At 41.2% G+C, this 18,103-nt stretch overlaps 1 protein-coding gene across 2 annotated transcripts in view; it reads left to right on the top strand.

Annotated features, from left to right (window-relative positions):
• The window catches only part of PDE1C (phosphodiesterase 1C), a 651,334-nt gene that overhangs the window by 230,852 nt on the left and 402,379 nt on the right, over positions 1-18,103 (top strand). For both annotated transcript variants that reach the window (XM_023512469.1, XM_003788562.2), the window contains exon 3: positions 15,373-15,544. In XM_023512469.1, coding sequence (XP_023368237.1) covers positions 15,373-15,544 — 172 coding nt within the window. The remainder of the gene's footprint in view (positions 1-15,372; positions 15,545-18,103) is intronic.

The following is an 18,103-nucleotide window of genomic DNA, read 5'->3' as shown; positions in this document are numbered from 1 at the left end:
GTTCGAACCCACCACCCTCGGTATATAGGACTGGTGCTCTACTTACTGAGCCACAGGCACAGCCCAGTCATTTGTTAATTTTTATTGTTGCTATGATTGATTGCCTTTGGGGTATTCTTGATAAATTCTTTGCATAGATTGATGTCTTTGAGAGTTTCCCCAACATTTTCTTTTAGAATTCTTATAGTTTCATGCTGTAGGTTTAAGTCTGTTATCCATCAGGCATTAATTTTTGTGAGTGGTGAGAGGTGCAGATACTGTTTAATCTTCTACATGTGGCTATCCTATCTTCCCAGCAACATTTATTGAATAGGAATTCTTTTCTCCAGTGTATGCTATTGTCTGTGTTGTCAAAGATCAGATGAAAATACATCTGGGTTTTCTGTTCTGATCCATTGGTCTGTGTCTCTGTGCTTGTGCTGGTACAATGCTGCTTTGGTTACGGTAGCCTTGTAGTATAGCTTGAAGTCTGGCAGAGTGATGTCTCCTGATTTGTCCCTTTTGCTTAAGGTTGCTTTGGCTATTTGGGATCTTTTTCTGGTTCCATACGAGTATAGAATTGTTATTTCTAGATCTGCAAAACATGACATTAGTATTTTAATGGGGATTTCACGGAATTTGTACATCATTTTGGGTCGTATAAACATTTTAACAATATTGATTCTGTTGATCCATGAGTCTGATACATTTTTTCATTTGTTTATATCCTCTGTGATTTCCTTCATAGCTCTCCCTATAGAGGTCTTTTTACCTGGAACTAGACAAGGTTGTCCACTGTCACCACTTCTATTCAACATAGTGCTGGAAGCCCTAGCCAGAGCAATCAGACCAGAGAAGGAAATCAAAGGTATCAAAATGGGGACAGCAAGAGTCCAAATATCACTCTTTTCTGATGATATAATCTTGTATCTAGAAAACCCTAAAGAGCTGGACACAATGGCTCACGCCTGTTATCCTAGATCTCTGGGAGGCCAAGGCAAATGGATCATCTGAGCTTAGAAGTTTGAGACCAGCCTGAGCAAGAGTGAGACCCCATCTCTACTAAAAATAGAAAAACTATTCAGGCATGGTGGGTGCTTATACTTCCAGCTACTTGGGAGGCTGAGGCAAGAAGATTGTTTGAGCCCAAGAGTTAGAGGTTGTTGTGAGCTATGATGATGCCATGACACTCTACCCAGAGTGAGAGAGTGAGACTCTGTCTCAAAGAAAAAAAAGAAAGAAAGAAAGATAGAAAACCCCCAAGATTCAACCAAGGGACTCCTAGAATTGATAAATAAATTCAGCAGAGTCTTAGAATACAAAAATAAGTATACAGAAATCAGTAACGTTCATATATGCCAACAATAGTTGAAATGAGAATCCAATCAAAGGCTTATTGTCTTTCACAATAATAATGAAGAAAATAAAATATCTAGGAATATATTATTTAGTCAAAATTTTCTCTCTTCCAGCACAAACTTGAGACTCTAAAGTCCAGTGTATTATCTAAATTCATCTAAATTAATTATGGGCAAGTATCAAAGGTATGTTTCTTCCTGAGGCAAATTGTTCTCCAGCGGATTCTGCAGCTGCAAGTGTGTCCAATCAAACAAATTATGTGCTTCCAAAATACAAGGGCAGAACAGTCTTAGGATAGACATTCCCATTCTAGAAGGAGAAAATAAGCAAGAAGGAAGGAGGTACAGGTCCTAAGTAAGTCCAAAACCCAACAAGCAAGCAACATTGATTAATCTTCTTTGACTGCATGTTAAACTCAGGGAGCAGCTTGAGGCAGCTGTGAGCAGTGAGCCTTAAGCTCCCAAGGATGCCCTGGGCCCCTCCCTTGAAATCATCCTGTACACAAGGCCTGGTATCATGGACCTGTGAGGGGAAGGGGAGCCTCAAAGATCTCCAAAATGCCTTAGGTGTCCTTCCCCACGTCTTTATGAGTCGCATCTGGCTTCCTTCTATTTGTGCTCATCTTCTCATCAAAAGGATACCTGGCTACACTTTTGGTCTTCTCTCTTGAGTATTCTTTTTTATTCTTTACATGGATAGGCTAAGAATTCTCCAAATCCGTATATACTTCTTTTCTTTTAATTATAAATTCTGTCTTTAATAATTTCTTCCTGCATTTTACTAAAGCAGTTAGGAGAAGCCATGCAACACCCTCAACACTTTGCTCCTCCCAGATTTCTTCTGTGAAGTACCCTAGTTCCTCACTTTTAAATTTTGCTGTCCATAAAGTACCAAGTACAGGGACATAATTCAACCAAGGTCTCTGACACTTTGTAACACGAATGGCCTTTCCTCCATTTACAATGAGACATTCCTCATCTTTATCAGAGACCTCAATGGAAAGGCCTTTCCTGTCCCTATTTCTACCAACATTCTGTTTATGACCAGTTAGATAATCTCTAAAACCGAGGCTCTCTCTACATTTTCTCTTCTTCTGAACCCTCACTACATTTGCCCTTAATTCTCCATTCATGGCAAGTTAGCATTTTTTTCCCAGGATTCACTTCAAAATTATTACAAGCTCTGATCATTAACAAGTTAGTTCCAAAGCTGCTTCCATACTTTTAGGCATTTGTCATAGAAACACTCCATTTCTCTGGTACCAATTTCTTTCTTCTTCTCATTGTACTGCTTTGACAACATATTTAAGACTGGATAGTTTCTACAAAATGAAATTTATTTAATTTATTTCTCAGTGGTCTGGAGGCTGAATGTTCAAGGTCAAGGTGCAGGTGTGTTCAGTGTCTGGTGAGGGCCTACTCTCTGCTTTCTCAGATGGTGCCTTATTGTTATATCTATTGGAGGGGAGGAACACTGCTTACATAGTGGAAAGGACAAGATGGATAAAAGGGCACAATACTCCTTTGTTAAGCCTTTTTATAAGGGCACCTAATCCCATTCATGAGGACAGAACCCTTAAGACTTACTCATTTCCTAAGGACTCCACCTTTTAGTACTACTGTTGCATTGGGAATTTAGTAAAATAGGTTCATCTAACAAGTTAACTCAGAAGTGCATCCTAATATTCTTGAGAATTTAGAATGTCATCACAAATCATGCTCGATTCTCACATTTTGAGGGGAGAGCCCCCTCCCTCCGCCCCCAATGTGTATGACACAGATAAATTTTTGAATCTTTTTTAAATCATAGGAGACAGAATTCCTGAAAAGTTTCTAAAATCAAGAATTAGTATATCTAAAACAACAAAGAGTACCTATGGGTAGTCCCCATAGATATTGAAAGTATCAGCAATACTTTATTTTCTGTAGTATTATTGCTCTGTTTTAGTGAGCATCATGCCGTTTATCTGGGCTTCACTACATTCATTCTTGATTCCTATGTACCCCAATTTTCCTACCCACTGGGAATTTTAACAGCCTTATTTCCCAGAGGGGGAGGAAAGCTATAAACCCATGTCACAGATATTTTGAGAACCATTGAGAGTCTCCAGTAATATTTTCCCTCTCCTTTATGGAGAATAAAATCTCCTTTCTCTGTGCGTTGTAGGACTCTCAATATTCAGCTTTCTGCCAGTATAATCTTTGTGTGTTCTACACAGAACTGAACTGATAAGTCACTTGTCAGATTTAAATGGGATTACCGTGTCACCTTGGGTTCTCCCACCAGCAGTTTATCAGGCTGCCACCACCAGCCACGCTATAAAATAAATCTGTAGTTATTTCTGATTTAGATTCCTCTCATTTTCTTGCTTCCTTGTCTTTTCTCAATCCATTAAATTCACCTTGTATTATTTGTGCTGCCCCCCTAAACTTGCCACAGTCTGAACTTTTTTCTTTAAAGGAAACTTTAAACTGTTCCATGCAAGAGACTAAATAAAGTCAGGACTCCTCCCTAGTTGCGATAAAGTGAATCTTCTTTCTCATTCAAATGGTTGTCTGTTTCATATTCAGGAATGCAGGACATTCTGCTTGATCTGCACTATGTGTTTGTTTATTTGCTCATTAATAAAGTAATAAACACAGTGCAAGCATCACACAGAGCACTGGATTAGGAAAATGAGAATTTGGGGGGTCAAAGCAATCTGTTTTCTAACTCTGAGATCTAGGTTATTTGATCTCTTGTTGCCCCCATGTCCTAATGTCCTATAATGTTTCGGTAATTCTTACTTTGAAGGGCTGATTTGCCAACACAGGTGAAGGCCTCATGACAAGCTCATAGCAAGTACTGAACAAATGTCTATTCCATCTGAGTCTGAGCACTTGTTCTCTTGATGAGCTCAGCAGTACAGATGCTGCTACCGGAGTTTATGAGTCTGGAGGATTTATAATCAGTCTGGAGGGTTTATGGGGTACATGAAAAGTTGTGTTTGTGAAGAGAAGGAAGAGGATTTATGTTAGAGGGGGAGATAACAGGAGAAGAGAGCGTTGAATGAGCATCAGGAATGCAGGGTGGGGAGGGAAGTGGGAAAAACAGATGAGATGGGTGGGCTGAATGCAGTTCTCATTGTCTGCACCTGAGCCCCATTATTTTTGGTACCCTGAAGGCTTAGTTTACCTATGATTTCCCTTGTGGCAATTTTGATATTATTTAGAAAGGCCTCTGTGACTCTATCTGTTTCCGTATTTTTGCCTCTACTCAGTTAGAAACATTTCATGCTTTTAAAATCAGCTTAAAATAAATAAGAGCAGGGGAATTTTTATTTTTCATTTTGTCAGAGCAGACCTTCCCAGTGCCCCTGGAGAATATTCTGCCCACATTTGTGGAGAATCAGAGGAGAGTTCTTTTCCACTCTCTGAGAGTTCAAAGAGGTGAGTATTTGTTCCAAAAGACACATACCAAGTTGAGTTGGAGTAAGCCCTGGTAGCAGCCCACTGCTGTCATTCTAAAGCCGCAGTGAGTAGGACACACATAGTGTAGATGGAGCAGAATGTCCTACGTTCCTGAACATGAAACAGACAGCCTTTTGCATGAGAAAGAAGATTCACCTTATTGCAACTAGGGAGGAGTCCTGACTTTTTTTAGTCTCTTGCATGGAACAGTTTAAAGTTTCTTTTAAAGAAGAAAGTTCAGACCGTGGGTTGGGGGGGCAGCATAAATAATACAATGTGAATTTAATGGATTGAGAAAAGACCAGAAAGCAAGAAAATGAGATGAGAATGGGATTCTGGCTGTGTTTTGTAGGATATATAAGCATGTGTGGATACCCTATATATTGGGCATCTTTGGGGCCTGGCTTCACCTCTGCTTGGCCCTAGTTTAAGCTCTAGCTGTACTTTTTTCCTTCAGTTTCTGCCCCAGGGATTCTCTGATATGTGGGACTTGCCACATATCCATGCAGGGGCAAATCCAGAAAGGCTAGGAATGAACCCCCTTTGTGGTTACCCTTGTTGAAGGAATGAGAACCCACAGATAAACATGCCCTCTTCCATTCCTCTGGGGCCTAATTCTGAGGCTCATCCCTAGCTCTTCTGAGGATCCCTTTAGAACCCCCTAGCCCAGTTGCCCTGTTTTGACAGGCTTGGTTATCCTTGGTTATCCTTGAGGTTAGTAAGGCCCACAGATCAGATGATGGCCATTATAAAGATAATTTGTTATACTCAAAGATCTCAAGAGAAGGAGACACATCATCCCAGGGGGCTACATGAGGAAGCACTGGGGTTATCATGGGGCAGGGAGGTGGGGACTGTGGGGAAAAGCCTTACTCTGATTTCTGCAGGAAGGGATGCACGAGTCCAGAGCAGGCAGCCTAGGATTGTCTAGTTCAGATAATTTCAGTGGCTCTGGGGTGATGAGGGCAGGTGGATAGTAGCCAGAAAGCCCTAGAGGCGAGGGGTTGGGGTCTGGACTCTGGATTGGTTGGTTGGTTTGTATTTGAAAAGCACAACCTTGGGAGGAAGAGTGCTTGTGAGTGGGTGGAGTGGCTGGTGATATAGGAGACTAAGTCAAGGAGACTCAGGCATGTTATTGGAATGAGGTGTGTTCAGCGTATGTGTGTGGGGCAGATGTTAAGAGCATGAAGTTTACAGAGCTAGAAACATGGTTAATCCACCCACAGGGATGACAGCTCAATATGGCACTTGTGTCTTGGTCTTCCCTTGTTATTCCCTGATTTACTGTCCTGTCCTCCTCTCCTGTTTCCTGGAATCATTTCCAAAATAAACTACTTGCTACAAGCCCTTTTCTCAGGGCTTCCTTTTCAGAAGGAGGCTCAGTCAAAACCCTATGTTGGAAGCCATTCACAGCAGGCTGAGAAAGGCCCCACTTCTCTGTGAATAGCAGTATCTTTGTTCACTCTTCTTACTGTATTTCCTGTAGTAGATTTTTTACTTAAAATTGTTGTATTTTTACTCACCTTTCACTTTAAAGTTTTATTTTTACTTTTTGAAAAATAGTCTATAATTTATTAATTTATTCAGCACATACTCTCCAGGGCCTACTGAATATAATCATGAGTTTATGCTGACAGTTCTAGTTCAGATTCAACACCACATGGTTCTTCTTCACCTTCTTTCATTGCCTGTTTGTATTTTCTTTCTTGTGAGGTAACTGCTCTGGTTCCCAAGATCTTTACCATAGTCTCTTATTTGCTATTTTCTACATTTCTGATACAGTGGAGAATCACCACTTTATGATTACCACCGCCAACCAGCCTACTAAGAGAAGTTCAAGATTCTCTACTGTGTGCACACATGCATGCCTTGAGTTGATCACTCCAAGAATGAGCAGTAGGGGTGCTGTATACAGAAGATATTTAAATTAATTCTTGTTTTCCATGTGGTTATGTTACCATGTACTAATATAACAAATGGGTGTATTTTTGTTTATAATCAACTTTATGGTTTAAATATTTGTTGATTTTTAAAATTTTTGAATGTCAAAAACATTTGTATCATTCAAAACTAGAAACTATAGACAAACGTGAAGTCTTTTTCTCATTTGTAACCACTTCTCACTATTCCCAACCCATCTTTTGTAAGTAGCCATTCTCATGGTCTAGTTCTTTCTTCTCTGTCTTTTCGCAAAAATAAGCAAATATACTTCTCTGTGATTCTTCCTCAAGAGACAGTATAATGTAAATATGCTTTTTGCTTTTTATATTTTCATATGGATTTTGCTTTTTCTTACTTATAATATATCTTGGATATTATTCCTTGTCAGTATACAGAGATCTTTCTCTTTGGGATATTAGTCAGTGGCATGGTAGTCCATTATAGGAATGCGCCATAGTCCATTCAAGTGGCCACTAGATGTATTTAGGCTAATTAGAAGAATTTCTCAGGGGAATGCAGTGGCTGCATGAGGACTTTGGTGTTGCTAAAGAATCATTTAAAAAAAATTCATAGGTAACAGGTTAACAGGTATCAGATATCTTTTTTTTTTTTGGTATCAAATATCTTATATGATTATTTGTTGATTGATGAAGAAGCAAGTAAGATGTGGGCAACTAGTTTGGAAGAAAATACTAAGAGCAGACATATATATAAACCAGTAGGAATGCTAAACATGAATTTGTTTAGATGTGAAACTGGCAAGACCCATCAGTATCTACAGGGCAATGATTAATTGCATTCCATGGAATACAACTTCCATTCCCATAGAAAAGAATGACCTATATTTCTGTAAGTTTTCTCTAATTTGCAGCACTATAAAATAGTTCCAATAAAATGAAAAATGGAGATAACCCAGACCCTAACCCAAACCCAAACCCTGACGCTGACCCAGACCCTAACCCTAACCCTAATCCTAACCCAGACTGTAACCCTAACCCTAACCTTAACATTTGGCTGCAAACAACAGAAGACCAAGAGTATAATAAGTACATATTTATTTTTCTCACATCAAGAAGTCTGGAGTTGGGGGAGAGCAGGGCAGCTGTTTAACCGTGTTGTTTGGGACCAGCCTCTTTCCTCCTTCCCGCTCATCCATGTGTGTGATACCGGCTTTTGTTACAATGGTTTCCCTCTTGGTCACAAGATGGCTGCTATAGCTCTAACACTGTGTCCACCTTTCAGCAAGAAGAAGAAAGAAGAGAAAAAAGGAAAAAGAGGAGAAGGAAAAGTTTAAAGCAACAAAAACCTTTTCTCACCCTATTGAATATTTACTTTTTAAATTCAGGAAGTGACACAAACCCAGGAATTTCTGCATTGGCCAGAATTAGATTGCTCAGCCATGCTGGTTACACATGGTTAACCACAGCTAGCAGGAAGTGGGGGCTGGGGAATTGAGTACAGACATGTCTCATTTTATTGTGCTTTACTGTGTTGTGCTTTGGAGATGTTGCATTTTTTACAAATTGAAAGTTTGTGGCCACCCTGTTTTGAGCAGACGTGTCAGTGCCATTGTTCCGATAGCATCTGTGCTCACTTCATGTGTCTGTCATGTTTTGGTAATTCTCATAATATTTCAAACTTTTTCAGTATTAGTTCATCTGTTATGGTGAAAGGTGATCAGTGGCCTTTCATGATATTATTGTAATTGTTTGGATCCCAGGCACTACACCCAGAGAAGACAGTAAACTTGACTGTTAAATGATGTGTGTCCCACGGACTAGCTGTTCCCCCATTTCTCTCCCTCTTCTCAGGCTTCCCTATACACAACAATATTGAAATTAGGCCAATTAATATCCCTACACTGGCCATTGAATGTTCAAGTGAAATGATTAAGTATAGTGAGGGAGGTAAGTCAAAAGCTTAGGTGGTCTGAAAGCTAAATCTCTTATACAGTCAGCCAAGTTGTGAATGCAAGAGAAAAGTTCTTGAAGGAAATTCAAAGGGCTACTGCAGCAAACACATGACTAGGAAAGCTACACGTCCTTATTGCTGATGTGGAAAAAGTTTGAGTGGTCTGGAGAGATCAAACCAGCCACAACATTCCTTTAAGCTAAAGTCTAATCCAAGGAAGCCTTTAACTGTCTTTTATTCTGTGAAGGCTGAGATAGGTAAGGAAGGTGGAGAAGAAAAGATGGGAGCTAGGAGAGGTTTAAGGAAAGAAACCATCTCCATAACGTAACAGTGCAAGATGGAGCAGCCAGTGCTGATGTAGAAGATACAGCAAGTTACCCAGTTATCTAAGATCACTGATGAAAGTGGCTACACTAAACAACCAATTTTCAGTGTGAAGAAAACAGCTGTTTATTGGAAGATGTCACTTAGGACTTTCATGGGTAGAGAGAAGAACTTAATGCCTGGCTTCAAAGATTCAAAGGACAGGGTGACTCTTCTGTCAGGAGCTAATAGAGCTGGTGACTCTAAGTTGAAACCAATGTTCACTGACAATACTGAAAATCCTAGGGCCTCTAAGAATGGTGCTAAATATACCCTGCCTGTGCTCTATAGATGGAACAATAAAGCCTGGATGACAGCATATCTGTTTACAGCATACTTTGTGAAATATTTTAAGCCTGGTGTTGAGACATACTACAAAAACAAAGAGCTTCTTTTTAAAATATCACTGCTCATTGACAATGCACCTGGTCACCCCAGAGCTCTGATGGAGGTGTGCAAGGAGATTAACATCGTTTTCATGCCTGCTGACACAGCATTCATTCTGCAGCCCTTCGATCAAGGAGTAATTTTGACTTTCAAGTCTTTTTATTATTTAAGAAACACATTTTGAATCCCAGCACTTTGGGAGGCTGAGGGAGGGTCAGGAGGATTACTTGAGGTCAGAAATTCAAGACCAGGTTGGGCAACGTAGTGCCATCTCTACAAAAATTTTAAAAATGAAAAACTTAGTTGGATTTAGTGGTAGTGGCTTGGGTGGCTGAGATGGGACAATCCCTTTGGGAAGATCCCTTGAGCCCAAGAGTTCTAAGCTGCAGTGAGCTATGATGGCTTCATTGCACTCCAGCCTGGCTGACAGCATGAGACTCTGTCTCTAAAATAAGAAAAAACAATAGTAGTAATAATAATAATAAAAAAATACATTTTGTAAGGTTATAGATGCCACATGATTCCTCTGTTGGATCTCGGCAAAGTCAATTGAAAACCTTGAAAGAATTCACCACTGTTGATTCCATTAGAACATTTATGAACCATGGGAGGGAGTCAAAATATCACCATTAACAGGTGTTTGGAAGAAATTGATTTTAACCCTTAAGGATAACTTTAGGGGTTCAAGACTTTAGTGGATGAAGTAACTGCAGATTTGGTGAAAATAGCAAGAGAATTATAATTAGAAATGGAGCCTGAAGATATAACTGAATTGCTTCATTCTTACAATAAAACTCGAACAAATTAGGAGTTGCTTCTTATGAATGAGCAAAGAAATTTGTTTCTTGATATGGGAGCTATTGCTTGGTGAAGATGTTGTGAACATTGTTTTTTTTTTTTTTTTTTTTGAGACAGAGCCTCAAGCTATCCCCCTGGGTAGAGTGCCATGGCATCACAGCTCATAGTAACCTCCAACTCCTGGGCTCAAGTGAGTCTCCTGCCTCAGCCTCCCAAGTAGCTGGGACCACAGGTGCCCACCACAACGCCCAGCTATTTTTTAGTTGCAGCTGTCATTGTTGTTTTGGCAGGCCCAGGCTGGATTCGAACCCCCCATGTTAGGTGTATGTGGCTGGCGCCTTAGCCACTTGAGCCACAGGTGCCGAGCCTGAACATTGTTGAAATTATGACAAAAGATTTAGTTGATAAAGCAGCAGCAAAGTTTGAGAGATGTTCTGTTGACTCCAATTTTGAAAGGAGTTCTATTGTAGATAAAATGTGATCAAACAGCATCACATGCTACAGAGAAATCTTTTGTGAAAAGAAGAGTCAACTGGTGTGGCAAATTTCACTGATGTCTTATTTTAAGAAATTGCCACAGCACCCCAGCCTTCAGCAGGCCCTACCCTGATCAGTTGGCAGCCATCAACTTTGAGACAAGACCATCCACCAGCAAAAAGAGTACAGGTTGGCTGAAGAATGAGATGATCATTAGCATTTTTTAGCAATAAAATATTTTTATTAAGGTATGTACTTTTTTTAATATATAATGCTTCGTGAGCTTAATAGACTACAATATTTAGAAGTATAACTTTAATATGCCTTGGGAAAGCCCCCCAAATTAACTCACTTCTTTGCAATATTGGCTTTATCTCAGTGGTCTAGAATGGAGCACACACTATTGCGTGTGTATCATTTTCCAGCCTCTTCAGTAGAGAAAGGTAAGTGCAAAGGGAGCTGGGAATGAATACTGGGTGAATCCTACTTGTAGCTTCTACCACAAGCTCTTCTTTTAAATTTCTCAGTGTGCCTTTGCAGCTGTTGGTATATCCTTTGGGGGTGCCATCCCCTGTGCATTTGGGACCCCTAGTGCATAGCTGGCTTGGGTCTTATCATCCTTGATTCAGAGACTGAAAAAATAGTGAGAATTATGACTTCATTAATGCATTAGAGGAATTTGTAGTTTTATTACTTACATGTATATATTAGTCCCCTATTTACTCATACGTGTTAGATATTGCTATTTCAGCACAGGTAAAGTGCTGGGCACCCTCCAGGCTCACAGAGCCCTCCCCTGCTGCTCCTCAGAGTCACTGCTCTGCAGCAGGACAGTCTCCTTTCTGAAACACACATCCTTGCTCAAAAAGCTTTCATTTGTTCTTTGCCTATAGAAGAGATTCTAATATGATTAGCATTTTATTCAGGGCACTTTGCAACTGGTCCAGCCAGCCTTTGACCTTCTTTCTGGACACTGTCCCTTCTCACTGTGCTTTTGCCTCAATCAGCGGCTTGTTACACCTCTGAGCCTTTGCATACACGGTATGGGCTCATCGTCCGTTCCTGAAGAGCTGCCCCTGCTTTTAGATCATGTCAGTGTCAGTTCTCCGTGGCTGCCTCAGGACTGTGAGGTGCAGCAGGTGAGCCCCTGGCACTTGGTTTGCCCCTTAGTGATGGGGTGGTGCCCGTTTACTGTGATTGCTTACGGGTTTTCATGGGGTCAGTCTCATTCATCTTTCTATTTCTAGGGCTGAGAATGGAATCTGGCACAATGAGGGAATTCAATGTATGTTTATTGAATGAATAAATAAAGGAATGATGGGGAATGTGCGGAGATTTTATTGTAAGGCCTTCACTTAGATCAAATTTAAGAAAACAGGCTGCTACTCTTGTTCTTTCTCCTTGAACCAGATCTTCATTAACATGGAACAGATCTTCATTAACATAGAACCAGGCCTGCATTAATAGGACCAGATCTTATTAAGATGTATGTTTAGGGCTCTTGTTTTTAAAGCTGTCTTGTATTTCAGGGGTTTGCTTCCTGATACTGAGGTGCTTTAATTTTCTCTTGATTGATACAAAAGCAGTGGTGGCATGAGCATTAAAAGGGCTGTTCGCTGACCCCTGGGTATCTTTGCTGCAAGCTTAGGCAACTGCATGCGGAGCTCCTCTTTGTGTCTGAGATTCTTTTGATCTTACTGGTGCAACACAGTGGGGTGATATCTTCTGTGGTGGGGCACAGATGGCCGGCCAGGGTCTTGGGGAGGCATCTCCATGTGCACACCAGTCTGTTCTCTGCCTGCCTCTCCCATGCACCACGTGCATTTGCTGGCACTGCTTCTCACCCCATGTACCTCCTTCAAGCCCCCTCAAGAGCCTTTGTGTGAATTAGAAAAAGCCAACCTCCTCTGCATGGACACAGCTAATGGGTACATAGCTTGGCAACCAGATGGTGTATTTGTGCAAAGATAAAATCTTTCTTTTATTGATGTAAAGCATCACCAGCACAAGCCAATGCCAATTGGTTAATGTTAATACCCTCTGGCCCTACTTAAAAAAAAAATTGCTTATACACTTCTTTTTATAGTATTTATTAGCTCATTTATTTATAATTTGTGAGTTATTGTTTTTACGTACTTACTTTTCATAAATTTTTCTTTTAGAAGTTTTAGAGTTACAGAAAAACTGCAAAGATAATAATGTAAAGAGATCTCATATACCCTGCACCCAATTTCCTCTATTCTTAACCTTACATTAGCATGCTATATTTGTAACAATTAATAAAATAATATCAATACGATTATTAGCTAAAGTCCAAGCATTATTCAGACTTCTTTAGTTTTTACCTACTTTTTTTTTTTTTTTTTTTTTTTTTGAGACATAGCGTCATAGCTCTCAGCAATCTCAAATTCTTGGGCTTAAGCAATCTTCTTGCCTCAGCCTCCCAACTTACCCCACTGGCTGTTTTTAGAGATTGGGTCTTGCTCTTGTTCAGGCTGGTCTCAAACTCCTGAACTCAAGAAACCTACCTGCCTTGGCCTCCCAGAGTGCTAGGATTACAGGCGTTACCTACCTCTTTTTTAAGTTCCAGGATCCCACCCAGGACACCACGTTATATTTAGTCGTCACATCTTCTTAGGCTCCTCTTGCCTGTGGCAGTTACTCAGGCTTTGCTAACACGCTAGTCCCTTGACATCCACAGGGATTGGTTCTAAGACCTCTGCAGATACCAAACCCTGTGGCTGTTCAAGTTCCTGGTATGAAATGGCTCAGTATTTGCATGTAATTTACACATATCTTTCTGTATGGTTTAAATCATCTCTAGGCAACTTATAAGACCTAAGACAAGTAAATACTGTCTAAGTAGTTGTGAGACTATATTGTTTAGGATACAATGACAAGAAAAACGTTTGTGCACGTTCAGTATAGACACAACTGTTTTTTAGAGTGTTTTTGATCTGCAGTTAGTTGAATCCATAGATGCAGAACCCATGGATGGAGAAGGTGCCATATTGATGCCCCTGACAGTTTTAAAGAGTACTGGTTGGGTGTTTTGTAGTTTGTTCCTCAGTTGAGATTTGTCTGATGTTTTGGCCCTGACTGGACTAGACTGGATGTTTTAATAGGTTAAATTGTTATTATTTAGGTATGGCAAGGCTAACAGATCAATAACTGCCATTGTAAAGATAGTTTGTTGCACTTACAGATCCCAAGAGGGGTTCTGCATTATGCCACAGGGCAGGGGGATCATCTGGGGAGGCACTGCCATCAGGAGATAGGGTGCAGGGGGGCACTGGGACAAAAGCCTTTGTTGTGGTTTATCAGGAGGGAACAGGTGAGGCTGGGAATGCCGGCTTAGACTTGGCTGGTTTAAATGACTGCAGTGGGCTCTGGAGCATGGGAGCCTTCTGGTACTTGGCTGCCTAATCACCAAGCATGATTAGGGCAGCCAGATTAAGGCCAGGAGCGTGAGAACCCTATCAGGGAGGTGACTGGGCGTGTGGACTCTGCATCAGTTGGTTTGTATTTGAAAAGATCACCCCTGAAAAAAAGACTCCTCCTGAGGAGTTGGATGGGGGGAGGTGAGGTCACAGGGGAGATAAGAGGCCAAGGCCAGGTGACTCGGGCATATTACCAGATTGTCCAGAGCTAGCTGTGTCTGGCATATGCATGTCCAGCAGATGCTAAATCATGAACTTTATACAAGCTGGAACAGGCTTCCTACACTGGGGTTGTGTGTTTTGGGAGGGAGACCACAGAGCAGGAGTGCCATTTTCATCACATTGTATCAAGGGTACATACTGTCAACAGGACTTAACACCGCTGGTGTCCACCTGATCACCTGGCTGATCAGGCTGTACTTTTGTAGACATCATTTCCACTTAACTCCCACATTCAACGTTTCTCTCATGTATGTGAAGCGTTATAAAGTAGGATATCAGTAAACACGCAGTGTAATTTTCTTGGGGTCTTGATACTGCTGAAGAATCAACCCATTGATGGTGAGTTCTACTTCTTAAAGGTGGGGCTTTGTTTGGGGTGAATGTCTCCATAGAATGGAGTCTTGACACTTGGGCCTCAAGCAAGTGGAGATCAGCAGGGAGACTCCTATCAGAAGCTCCTCTCTCTTCTGTGAGGTGGTAGTGGTTTGCATACTTCCAGCTGATGAAGAAACATCTAAATAGATGCCCGTGGCTCTGTCAAGAGTTTGTGCCTGATTTACCACTGCCCTGAGACAAGATATATCCATAATACTTAGCTGTGAGTCAAAATACCCAGAGCGTCAGCCTATTTTCTGCATTTAATTGTGAAAATTCCTGGTTACTCCGTTAGGCTGCCTGATTAGTATCTTCTGGAGCCCTGTGATATTGATGGAGATGACAAGAAATACATAGATCACAATGCAAGTTTTAGGACAGACTGCATTATGGTCCATTATTTGACTTCCAAGAAACACAGTTGACAGTGTCCTTTCTAATTCCCCTGTGTACATTTCAACTTGTTTGGCTTATCGGTGTTGCTGGGAGGGCTTCATTTGTTTCTGTCTGTGCAGATTTTACATTTCTTGATTTTTGTGTGTTGCAAAACTTTCCTGATGACCCATGCATATGAATTTCTCTAATCTGCTTTGGAAAATCCTGAGTTGGGGAAGGCAGGGCATGGAGCCGGCTGGTGATTTACCTACACCTCTTTTCCCCTCCTACCTCAGGGTCTAAGTCGCAGAATTGTCTATGGAACTCCCTCATCGACGGGCTCACGGGGAATGCCAAAGAGAAGCCACGGCCGACGATTGTCCATGACCCCCGACCGCCAGAGGAAATCCTGGCTGATGAATTGCCGCAGCTGGATAGCCCAGAAGCTTTGGTGAAGACGTCCTTCAGGTCTGCTGGGCTGCAGTACAGTTTCTTCCTTCCTATTTGAGTGTATTGTTTCAATCCAGTTGGATGCACGGTCAGCGCGGCCAGCCAATTATCTCATTTCTTTGTGCCGAGTAAATTAGAATTGACAAAGGAGGGTTGGAATCAATGCTAGCTGGACTTCTGGCTGGGTTTCCTGAATGCAGTGAAGATTGTATCAGTGGTTAAGTTGCCGCTGGTATTTAATTGGTATTGGCATTTAAATGCTGAGGCAAAGGATTTACTGATGTTAGCAATTTGAACTGGATTAATGAGTCTTTTGCTTCAAAGGAGGATGAGGCATCCCGATAAGAGCCCAGTAGAAAAAGCACATGGTGAGAATTAACTCAGCCCTGTGCCTTTAGTCTCTCAATGGAGAAAGGTTTCGAGTTGTAAGGGACGGAGCAGCTGCCAACAGAAGTGAAGCGAGAATCTTTTTGTGTCATTTCCCAGGTGGCTATTTACTCTGTTCTTGTTCATTCTTTAGTCTTGCATCTTCCTACAAAGACCTCTTTTATTGTCTTTTGCTTTTGTACTCTGTTTTCATTATAACTCTGTCGCTTACCTTCTCACCTGTATTTAAAAAAATCTAACTGGGTGTGAATGTGGCATAAAAAGGGTTTTTTTTGTTTTTTTTCCTGAATGGGCTTTTAAACTCATTTTTGAAAAAAAGTACATACTACTGGGATCAGACATTAAGATTTAACCATTTTTCTAGCTTGCCTTCCTCCCGCCTCTCTTCCTGTAACTTTAACCTTTTTCACTTTTCCTTTTATTACAGCCGTCCATATGCTCCGCGTGGTTAGCAGAACGTATAAACCTCGGCCCCCCCCCCCATACATAGGCAGCTCTTGGAGTTCATGAAATACTTTTGGAAAATGGGCTCTCTTTTGCATCCAGGTGACGTGTGTAATGACTCAGTAAAAGCCATTTCATTGTGTGAAGGTCCTTAGCGTAGGCTGAATTACAGATGAGTTCTGAGAAGCAGTGATGAATAGGGGGTTGGATTTCTTTATACGATGTGATGGATGCACCGGCCAGACGAGAATTGCAGGCTGATGCTTTTCTCACTCATACTAAGGGTTTGTTATTGCATTGTGAGGTTTTGAGTAAAAGAAAACCCACTCCCCTAGAGAGACGTGTACCTTACAAATCTGCGATTCTCAGCAAGTGACTGTGGTGGACTGGGGATAGTGAATGGCTTTCATGGTCTATCTTCTTACCTCGGAATGTCTCTTGGGGTGTCAGTCACTTCACATACTTTGTGTAGCTACTCCCACCCCAAGCCAGGTCCATCGTCTTACTCAGTGAACAGGTAAAGAGTTTTACCTGATGTGCTTCTCTAACTCCATTACCACCTTCTGCTCACTTTGCATCCCCTCCAGGCCCTTTAATAGAGAGAATGTATCGATACCCATGATCTAGTTGTATCATGTGGCAACATTTTGGTTCCTCTAAGACAGTGGTTCTCAACCTTCCTAATGCCATAACCCTTTAACACAGTTCCTATGGGTCACAACCCACAGGTTGAGAACCACTGCTCTAAGAGATTAAATTATAGATTATTTCTGGATTCTTGTAACACTTGTTACAGTAGCAAGGACATCGCAGGCACAAATATGCCCACCTTGTAGCAATAGAGGCTAGACTCCCTCTGGCATTGTTTATTTATTTATTGGTATCCTTAATCTGTGTGCTCTTTTGGAACCATACTTTCTTCCAAGGAAGATGATTTATTTCAGTGGCAATGTCGATAGCAAATATTCTGTCATGCATTTGGCCTTAACTGTGGTAGACATGATCAATTGTGATATTTGTTGTGTGTAAATTACTATAAGGAAAGTACTCAAGTGTGGGAACAATTTACTCATCAATTAATAAATTAGAGCAGAACTGATGTTATCCTTGTAATTGTGGCCCTTGTTTTCTGTATGTTTTTTGGATTGCAAAGAAAAGAATGAACGGTAGCTGGATTTTAAATAATGCTTATAAGAGTGTATCACTCAAGTCATCTTTACCTCACCCTACTACCATAGCACTCAGGAGGTAAAAAATCCTGAGAATTACTGACTCCTCATGTTAGTGACCTAGGAGAAAGGCACATCATACTCCTACATTTTTTTAAATGGAAAGGGATACGTTGGTGATCAGAGGTCTCAGTCCTAAGATAACTCTTTCACCACCCAGGAGCACAGTCTTCCCTCTAGTGAGGTTGAGGTGTTGGGTTCTTCTCTCTGACTCCAGGATCCAGGGCCTCTGAGCCACCCTGCCCGGTGTGTTTCTTATGCTCACACACTTAGGAGAACTGCACATGCCATTGTTAACACCCGCCCCTCTCAGTCTGGAGAGTCTTGTTTGTTGAGAAGGAGCACATGGGTTCCCATGAGTCGGCACTGTCTGTTCTCTTACAGCTCCTCTGTAGGATCCTTACCATTGACTGACAGCTCAGTCAGGGTCAGTGATAACTGTGTTTACTCTCGTCTCATTCTCCTTGGTCATGCTCGAAGGGCCCTTGGAATCTAGGGCCATAAACTGTGGCCATCC

The sequence above is a fragment of the Otolemur garnettii genome, unplaced genomic scaffold (assembly GCF_000181295.1).
Source record: "Otolemur garnettii isolate 467f Iridium unplaced genomic scaffold, OtoGar3 scaffold00028, whole genome shotgun sequence".
Lineage (NCBI taxonomy): Eukaryota > Metazoa > Chordata > Mammalia > Primates > Galagidae > Otolemur > Otolemur garnettii.
Note: the sequence above shows the minus strand (reverse complement) of the source record. Positions and strands in the feature narration are given on the sequence as shown.